The 10,568-nt window shown below is 39.7% G+C and overlaps 1 protein-coding gene across 1 annotated transcript in view; it reads left to right on the top strand.

Annotated features, from left to right (window-relative positions):
- Window positions 1-3,161: 3,161 nt before the first annotated feature.
- Window positions 3,162-10,568, top strand: part of PAWR (pro-apoptotic WT1 regulator) — a 58,062-nt gene continuing 50,655 nt past the window's right edge. The window contains exon 1 of the mRNA XM_070947145.1: window positions 3,162-3,676. Within this exon, the coding sequence (XP_070803246.1) occupies window positions 3,215-3,676 (462 nt within the window). The 5' untranslated portion in view covers window positions 3,162-3,214. The remainder of the gene's footprint in view (window positions 3,677-10,568) is intronic.

Here is a 10,568-nt window from a genome sequence, read left to right as displayed (position 1 = left end):
GCCACACATTTTGCATCCCTGTTCTGTGTAAAATTACCTTGAAGAAAATATTGTATAAATATCTTAGAACATACATTTAAAATACACCACAAAAAACCATGAATATGTATTATTGCCACCTCAACGCTATTGATGCTAAGAAGTAATTTTAAGTCTGATGACTATCAATGGGAGAGTTAGTCGTTTATTCTCCAAAAGTCGTAAATAGGAAATAAAGTGCTGAATAATGTATTTTGCCTAGTGTGTGTTTTTACTCACTATTATTATGCTCGATGATGATCAATTCCTCTTTCTGAATACTGCTAGGCATTTTCTTATTGAAATATTTCTTAATGTTTTATTAATACCTATCATGGTTGCAATATACTGTATTGTTGGACTTCTGTGGTATGTGAACTTAGTCAATAGAATAGATTTCTGAAGTTATATGTATGGCCATACCGCAATAACACAATAGTCATTTTGTGAACAGGAAAGGAAAACAGGAATGGAACACTTTTGTCACTATATTCTCCAAATAAATTTCAAAAATGAGATTGGCCAAACAGATTGCTTGGCTTTGGTGTGCTGATTAGACTGCTGGATCAGAAACTAGAAAACCATAAATTCTCATTTTCCCTTAGGGATAAAACCTGGCCCAGTGACTTAGACCAATTATATGCTTGAGTTATGACAGCAATTGGAACTAGAATTTCTGTCCCTAAGTGATGCAGTTATAAAGTACAATGTCAATCCCTGAGTCTGAGTTGCCATTGTAACTCCCAGGTCCATGCAGGAAGATGCAGGAGTCCCAGGCAAGCAGGTTGATAGGTGAGAACTGCAGGTAAGCACTATGACTGGGTGGGTGCTGTGGACAGGTGCTATGGAGTACAGCTGCAGGTGTGTGGGTACTGCAGGAGTGTACCACAGGCAGTCACTAGAAGTATAGATGGGTGCATGGATGCTGATGGCCAGTGGAGGTGCAGTGGGTAGGAGCTATAGAAAGATGCAAAAAAACCCAAACAAACCAGGAGCAACTTACGTCCTCACTGACCTACCTTTTGGGAAATCAGCAGGGAACACTGGAAATTGTGATGATATGATATGACTTCCTTCAACATCATAATTGTGAAAAAGCACCTGAGGTGCTGGGAACCTGGATCACAATTGCGCAACCATGGAGTGTCGCAATGGGATCTAAACTCATCTTTCAGCATTATTGTAACTTTGAACAGTCACTGAACTTTGAGTAGTCACAACCAGAGGACCACCTGTACTTTCTCTCATCCCAATCTCCATCACAAGGATGCTAATGTGGGGAAAATATAAGGATGGAACATTGGGTGTTTTCTAATTACAAAAAGATTCTGAGTCAGCACAGAATCAAGCAAGGAGGAATATCTAAAGACTATAGGATTTTCAATCTTACTTTAGTAAATGTCTATAAAATCAATTCAGTATCAATTCCCATGTAACTTTTGAGATAGGAGAAAGTTATAGTTCATCTGTGAAACAAATAATACACTATCATTAATCAGAAGAGAAGACTCTTACAAATAAAATTTCAATTTTAATTAATGAAACATTTATTTGCTTCTCTTATTCATAAGGCAATCATCAATGCTAATCAGGTTCTTTTTGCTGAGCAGCATTTATTGAAGTCTGGCCTGATTTCCCCCCCCCCCAACAAGTACTCAATTATCCATTCTAATTTCACTGTAACATTTCTAAACTTAATGACATGTGTCAAGAATATACTGAAGAATATATTGTTTCAAGCTACATAATATTGTAAACATGCCCTTTATTCATCAATTTCCAATAAAATAAGTATCCAACCTGTGACAAATAGTTTATTCGGGGAGATTTTGCTTTTCGGTTGTTAAAAGTTGTATCAAACATAATTAAGAAAGTTAGGTGTAAAAGAAGACTGGGTTCCCCTACTGTGAACTGCTGTATTGAAAGCCTAATTTCAAGAACTTTAGCTCGCATAAGAATCCTGTCCCCAAAAGTTAATACTGAAATGTTAAACTTGCAAATGGAGGAAGAGGCAGACCTCAGTTTCCTAAAACAGGCTTTGTACAGTACACGTCTTAATAAAACAACGCTAATATTTGTACGCCTGGTATGTATTTCTACCGAACTGGTCTTACTTCAGGCGGAAGAAATTATGCTATCCTAGAAGAACGCAGGTATTAGCTGCCTGTCACCTGGGCAGTCATGGGAGGCATCCCGGGCGTCGTACGAACAAACAGGCGCCGCTGCGCTCAACTTACAACCGGCTCGGAGGGAGTTACTTCTCCAGGCATTCAGGGTTAGGGAGGCTTCTCCACGCCCCTTTACCCATTGTCAGGGCCACCTCGGCAGTTTCCGCTCTCGCTTCGGCTCCTTTCGCCTGGTTACCCTCCGCCCTATGGGAGAAAGTCGGAAAGTTTCGGGAGCGCTGTTGAGTCTTCCGGGACCCGCTTCGGGAGTTCCGCGCCGCAACCAGGCAACTCACCTGGGGAAGCCGCAGCCTCCGCAGCCTCCTTACTAGGCAGCATCAGAGGGTAAGCTGGAGCCTGCGCCGGCGCTTAACGGCGCTGGTTAGGGCGCTCTGAACGCAAAACTTCGCCGACGCCGGGAGTTGGAGAAAGGAAACTGCTCGGTGGGGGAGCTATGTACCCCGTGGGAAGGCGAGAAACGCGCGTGTTCCGTAAAGTTAGGTTAAGACGGGGGTATCTGCCTGTCTTCGAGGCTTCCCATCGTCCGTTCACATTGGTTTGGGAGGAGAGGTCCGAGAAGAGCAGCTTTTATAGGCGCTTCTCGCGCGTGAGAAAGAAAAGAGTTCGCAAGATGTGCGCGTAGAGAGTGTGAGAACTACAGCCATTCCAGCGTGTAAAGTTGGCTGGGGTTTGAGTAGCCGAGAAAAATCCAGATTTGCTGGTAAACGGAGATGGGGGGCGGGCCAAAAGAGAAGCGGAGCGGAGCTCGAGGGGCTGCGGGAGACCCAATCGGGGGGCTGCCCTGGGGATCTGGAGGAGCACCTCCCTAGAGACAGCGCGCTCGCCTCACTCGCTCCCTTTTGTTTCCTGCAGAGGGTTGCGTGGAGTCCTCCTCCCCACCCCGCTCGGTGACTCTCCTTTGGTCGGCCAGCAACTTTTGCCAGTCCGCTCGGTTAGTAAACCTCGGAAGGTCAGCAGCCACGTCGGGGCTCGTTGGGAAGGCGCCAAGGAATCGGCAGCTTCCCTGAAACATGGCCACCGGGGGCTATCGGGGCAGCGGCGCCGCTACGACCGATTTCTTGGAAGAGTGGAAAGCTAAGCGGGAGAAGATGCGGGCCAAACAAACACCGCCGGCCGGGGTGAGTGATGGCAAAGCTGCCACCAATACTGCCACCAGCGGCGTTGGCGGCAGCACCACCGCCACCGCCGCCGAACTTAATAACAACAATGGCAGCGGCGGCATGAATTGTATCCCTCTGGCCAGAAACACCCCGAAGGAGCCCCAGCCGACAGCCGGAACCAGAGCAGGAGGCGCGGAGCCCCCAGGGAGCAGAACCAGCGCGACGCCAACTTCTCCCGAGGAGGAGAAAGTGGCTCCCAAGGGCAAAGGTTCCTCCGGCCCCAGCGCCCGGAAAGGAAAAGGGCAGATCGAGAAAAGGAAGCTGAGGGAGAAAAGACGCTCGACAGGTGTCGTGAACATCCCGGCCACCGAGGTGAGTCGGCGCTGGGTCAGGAGGGCCGGCGCTGGGGAGGAAGGGGCGGCCCAGCCCGGGGGGGGGGAGCCACGCCTCTCCCTTCGGCTGCACCTGAGGAGCCTGGCGGCTTGCGAGACGGCGGCCCCTCCCCGTCTCTCTCGGGCCTGCCTGGGCTGCCTCGGTGGTGCGTGAGGCTGGATGCCTACAAATTGCTTCGCGGGCAGTGGGAGGCCGCTGGAATGAAACTGCTCGAGGCGCTAAAACCACAGAGTGCTTCGTTCATTTCTGTGGTTGTGTCCTTGTGGCTTGAGAAGTGCAGTCGAATCCAACTAAATGGATCGAACTGGACTTAGCGCGCCTGTAAAGTTGGGGCTGTTGTTTCCCATTAAAGAAGGTAGCCTTGGTTTTTAGTCTGTGTATATGAAATTACTTAAACCGCTTGGATCCGGAACAGCCTTACTTGGTCCACTTGCAGGTTTCACAGGCTTGTCACCGTAGATCTGTGGAGTTTGGGTTAATTTAAAAAAAAAAAAAAATCACGGTAGTCTATAGGAGTTTTTTTTTAAAGTGAAAATAACTTCTAATGAAATTAAAACAATTCACTATGGATTAGTATAGTTAACTGTTGAATAACACATGACCTTAGTTTTGTATATGATGTGTCTGAAGATAATGTGTTAAGAAAGGCCTAAAAGAAAATTGTCGTAAAATATGATTGAAATAAATCCGTATAGTGTGCTCTGAATTAATAGGTTCCAGGAAAAAAAACCTACTCTGAATTTTTTAATTGTTTCAAAAATGTTGACCTGTTTTTAAATTGTCTTAAAGATGTCAGTCTCTGTTAAATACAACAGGATAATAGAGATGTTATAACCAATATTGTTACTGTCGGATACTGAACTTTTTTTCCCCTTCACAGTATTGGTTATAACATCTCTATTATCTTGTTTTTAACAGAGACCGACATCTTTTAAGACAATTTAAAAACAGATGGTATAGAGTTCAATATAGTTTTTTTCCTCTACAATACCAACGTATGCAGTGGCTTAAAAGGGAGAAAATAACATTTTGGTTAGCTAATACGGCTGTCTTTTTAAAAAACTTACATGTATTCTGGCATTAATTTAAAATGCTGCCAAAAGTTATAAACATGTGACAATAACTCTTTAAATGGAAAAGCAGAAAACTTAGAAAAAACGATATTAACAATCCACTTTAGTATTCAATAATGTAAAACAATATTGCTGTCCTTTTTTTCTGGAATGTAACATCTGAAATCACCTAATACTTCATTTCACAACTGCTTAATTATTTCACAGCTACTTAATGAGACTCTTAGAAGATGCTGTTGATGAAAACAGTCTTGACTTTTTTTATGAGATTCATGCTAGCATCTGCTAAGAGCAGCTGTTTAGGAACTTGCAACAATCTTGGGCAAAATATCTATATGAATCTTTAGTTTAAGAAAATCTATTGGGAAAATAGGCATAATCAAAGTTCATCTTATTTCTGCAGTTCTTTCAAAGGAAAACCAATTCGTTTTTTGCCATTGAATAACTCATACTGTTCAGTACCTTCTGCCCATCCTCCAAAAGACATTTTTGTTTAGTTATTTATTCTAGCATGTGATTTGACTTGAGTTTGAAAGATAGAAGGCATGGCTTCTTTGAATATATGACTTCACAATCCTTCCTTTGTATATTTTTCAGCATGTCTGATATATCAGAGTTTTGTTTCCTCATTATTATGAAAATACTGATACGGCAATTAGAAGATAGCTACATTATGTCTTTTATTAACTACAAATCATGAATAATTTGAACACATAGACTAAGATATAACTTTCTCTTGCCTACCGCTAACTGGTTTTTCCAGTCTTGAATTAGGTAAAACAATTTTTGTTATTGTCCTGTTTATTAGTTCTCTTCTGCTTTCCATTAGTTTAAATTGGTATTTGGAATGCCATATTATGCCTACTTTAATAGATCTTACCAGCATTGTAAAGTTTTGAAGCAGTTCTAAAATTAATTGTCCAAATCTTCAAAATTGGAGAAAGGTTTATGTAAAAGGAGTGTTAAGTGCACCCCTGCCCCCAAAAGGGCCAGTTTCACATTCAGTAGCAATTTATTCCAAAAATGAGTTCCATAATACACCAAAATGATCCCTTTGAATTGGGCTTGGAAAGGAAGTGATGGAGGAATAGGTGGTTAATCAGTCAAAGCTAGAGGCAGTAAGGGGAACTTTTATTCAGTATCAGCTCTGGAAGGAGGAGGACCCCCTGTTCCTTAAAGAAGAGTATATATAGAGATAGTAATAACTTAAGAAACAGGACAGAACTTTGCAAAATGCAGCTCAAAATTCTGGAGGCCAGGCAGATGTTAGGCATTACCTCTTGTTAGCACCCAAATACAGGTAGTCCTTGACTTACAACTTTCACTTAGTGACCATTCAAAGTTATAATGGCATTGAAAAAAGTGACATGACCATTTTTCAGACTTATGACCATTGCAACATCCCCATGGTCGCGTGATTTACATTCAGAAGTTTGACAACTGAATCACACTTCTGACGGTTGCAGTGTCCCGGGGTCATATGGCCATCTTTTACCACTTTCTGACAAGTAAAGTCAATGGGGAAGCCAGATTCACTTAACAACCAGGTTACTATTTTAACAACTGCAGTAATTCACTTAACATATGTGGCAAGAAACATCGTAAAATAGGACAAAACTCACTTAACGAATTTCTCACTTAACACAAATTTTGGGCTTAGTTGTGGTTGTAAGTTGAGGACTACCTGTAAATAAGGGTAGAAACAAAAATACTACTCCCAGCTTACTCAGGTGCTCCAAAAAGATACCACTGTCAATGGCAAAAAAGGCCACTGATATACCTAGTGGTATCAATAGAGTCATAGTTTGCTCTAGGTAACTTATCTGACAGGTAACCTTAGCTTTTCTGTAGCAAATACAGACCTAATCTCTCACTAAAAAGGGTTTGATAATCTATTTCCTACTAATGTTTTTGGAGCCACAACACCACTGCATTGTTTATGGTTTGACTAAACATGGAATATTGGACACTGGGCTCCACTTGTTCAGATTACCAACTTAGTTGTTTAGTGGGTTGTTCTAATCTAGAGCATTATTTCATTGTTAAAATTGTAACAGATTTAGAACAAAATCTGAATGAAGAAGGTTATGTGTGCATGCACAGATATATGCCTGCTCCCTGATGCAATCCGAGATGTGGCCTTTGAGATCAGAAATACTGGAGTTATTATGGGCTTCAAATAGGTTTGCAGGACAATTTGAAACAAAACAGGTGAAATATGGAATATTTCCATATTTAGTATAAGATATATATAATCTTATAAGACTAAGATATCCTTCTGAATATAGCCTCTAATGGGGAGAAGTAGCCTTTTTTATATAATGAGATCAGAAGCTTTAATATAGTTGAGGGAGGTAGAATTGGTGAACTGAATGCCATGAAAGGGAATGTATACAATAGAAAGTAAAGGTTAGAAAAGGAAAACATAGGTGCATTGATGAAGTAAAATGAGGACTTTGATCTTGAACAAAAAGGTGTATAGAAAACCAGAGAAAGGATTCTGATTTCAGATAATTTTTAGGTTACAATGGATGGTAATGAGTGAAAAGGTGCCACGAGGGAAGCCAGGAAGGATTTGGAAGACCCAGTGCAAACCGTACACAAGTAGAGGGTTAGGGAGGACCTGCAGAGGCTATGGAGGCCAGGTGTGTGCATGCTATGGGTGGGAACAAATTGCTGTAATGATTACTTTGTTTGTGGAAAGCTGGCAGGGAAGGTTACAAATGACGATCATAGCTCCTTGCTATGTCATAATCATGAGCTGAGTGCCCAGATTGTGATCATATGATTGTGTGGGTGCTGTGATTGCCAGAACTTCAAGGATCAGTTTGTATGTTCATCTTTTCAGCAGCACTGTATGTTTGAATAGTTGCTGAATGAATGGATGAAAGCTGAAGACTGCTTATAGAGCATCTTGTAGTATGAATAATGGATGTGTTAGATGAGTTGAGTCTGTAAATTCTGGATATATAAAGGATGATGAACTTGCTTGGCAGCTATACATATTAAGCATATTTGTTTATATGTACTTTTTCACTATATAATTTATATTTGAAGTATTAATAAACTTCAAAATATTGATTGAAATATTTACAAGCTAAAATATTCTGTGTAGAACTTTAATTATCACTTCTTGGAAGCAATTCATGTTGTGCAATATGTTTTAACAAGTAAATTATAAACACTTTATCCGCATACATCTTAATTTACACGTAAGAACTATGGATTTAACCAGATATTCTAGAAGCTTCAGTATATTCTTCTAGATATTGTTCTGTATACAGACAACATGGAATTTTAAAGTACACTATATTGTATATTTTGTGTACAGTTTTCCCTGTATTAATTTATTACATGAGAAGCAGGATCACAGTTCATAGATTAAAGTATGTTTTTAAAAAAACCCATTCCTTCATAGCCACTTTGGGAAATTCCACCTTGTGAATTAAAATAACCTGCTATTGATTATTTTTGACAACATAATTAATTCTATAAAAAACAACCTGTTTTCTATGTGAAAATCCAATGGTGTGGTATAAGGACATATGAATCAACTTTTTTTTGCTAAAGCTAAGCAGAGACTAGGTGGTATATTCCTTAACGTTTAGGTGACTGGGAAAATACAAGCATGTTGGGGAGCTTCATTAATACATTCTTGCTATGTATACAACTAATAGCTACTGACATATTGTTATTTTTTTCAATGTTTTAAAAAGGATTTTAATAAATTCCTATTCAGTTGTCTATCTCTTTATCATGCATATTTGTTTCAAATTAGTCACCTAGAGTTGTTTGTTAGAAAGCTGGATGGCATACAAATTTAATAAATAAAATAAATAATTCAGTCTTCAGATATTTAACAGTTATAATTAGCGGTATATTGGCATGAGCTGCTACATGATTTCTGTTATTGTCAATTTGATAAAATTTAAAACTACCATTCAGGAACTCAATAATAAGTATGTGTGATTATTTGTTTGCTTGTTTCTATTAAACAATTTGGTTATAAAATTACAACTAAAAAACAACTAAAAAAACAGTTGACTTTGAACTGCTCATTTTATATATCCCCACTATTGTGAATAAAAATACCACTAAGAGTATAGGTAGGGCTAAGCCATATATTCTCACTAAATACATTTGATATGTAAATTAGCACTTGATATTTGAGAAAGCTTAAGCTTTAGCTATGATTAGTGGAAAGAGCCATGGAAAGTATACAATATCATCAAGAGAGTAAAAGAATTGAAATGGAAATGGGCTGGTCACGTAGCAAAAACTGATGGCAAGTGAACCAAGGCAATCATAGAATGGAACCCACTTGATAAAAAGTGTCCATGGAAGAGACCTAAAACAAGATGGATCGATGACATCAGCAAGTATTGTGGGCCCAATTGACAAAAGAGCTCAGGACCGTATAGGTTGGAAACATGCGGAAGAGGCCTTCATCCTGCAGTGAATAGACAGTGGCTAAAATGATGATGATGATGATTTGAGAAAGTTAGTTGAAAAATGTAAACCTTAACTCTGGGACTATAGATTTAAACTTATTCTTTAAATTTATTTATTCTTTTAAAATTAAACTGTTGCCTTGTTGGCTAAGCAGGTATGACATTGTTGGCTGAGTGGGTACAAAGATAGCCAGGGAAGTGATTAAAGCCTGGGAAATGGGGCCCCTTGTCACTCAACAGTGCTGATTTACCACCAGCTTATCAGGTAGTTAGGAGCCAAGCACAAGGAAACAACAGCCAGTGACATAATAGCTAGCCATCAACACCCCAAAAAAGCCACACACAACCAAGCACCACATAAATACTACACATAGAACAGCCCAAAGTACACATTCTGGTAGAGAGAAGTTCCCTGAGGATGGGCTCCAACACGAGTCCGAAAGTTCAGAAGATTAAACCTCTGGTCCCGGTGATCGATCCTGATTGTATCCTACAAAAGCTATCAAAGAAAATTGAAGGAAATATTGATAATATTATTTTGCACTAAACTGATTTTTGCTATATAGCAAATAATAGTGATTTTATTAATACACATAATACAATTATTATTATTAATTAATTATTATTAATGAGGCATACCTGATTTTTTATATAACTTTTATAATGAATTGTTATAATGATTTCCAGAACAAAACATTCTAAAGGACTCTATCTTAAGGTATTGTATCTTCAAGAAATAGAGATTATATGATACAACAGTAATTTGTATTTCTGTCCTTTGCCATCTATAACGGGGGTCTCCAACCTTGGCAACTTTAAGACTTTTGGACTTCAACTCCCAGAATTCCTCAGCTAGCTTTGGAGACTCCTGATCTATAATGATTTAATATTTGCAAACCAGCCACTGGGGTCAGACTGTCTTTCAGTCAGTCATATATCTAGCCCACCAAATTCTGTTGACAGCTTTAAATATACAAAAAATAAAGTCGCAAATATAGTGTCATCAGTGATAATACAATAACCAACGGTCTCTCCAATCCACAGCAACAAAAGATCCTCTGTTTATATACTAAGTTATGGCCTGGGGAAAGATACATGTTTTTAATGCCCTCCTTAAACAGGAATAATAATGAATTCCCCCTCCTACCCCCCAAGAAACTGTATTTGGGGGATATGTACCGAGAAAAGGCCGTTTCACACTAGATGATATTGCTTAATTGATGGGACCTAAAGCAAGTCAATTTTTTTTTACAGGAAACATAGGAGACTGATGAGCCCTCAAATATCTGCCCTATGACATGTAGCGCTTTAAAGGTGACAACCATCACCTTGAATTGCACTTGGAAA

This window comes from Pituophis catenifer, unplaced genomic scaffold (assembly GCF_029215685.1).
Source record: "Pituophis catenifer annectens isolate HBS135680 unplaced genomic scaffold, rPitCat1.0.hap2 SCAF_7, whole genome shotgun sequence".
Lineage (NCBI taxonomy): Eukaryota > Metazoa > Chordata > Lepidosauria > Squamata > Colubridae > Pituophis > Pituophis catenifer.
This window is presented reverse-complemented; position numbering and strand designations above follow the sequence as displayed.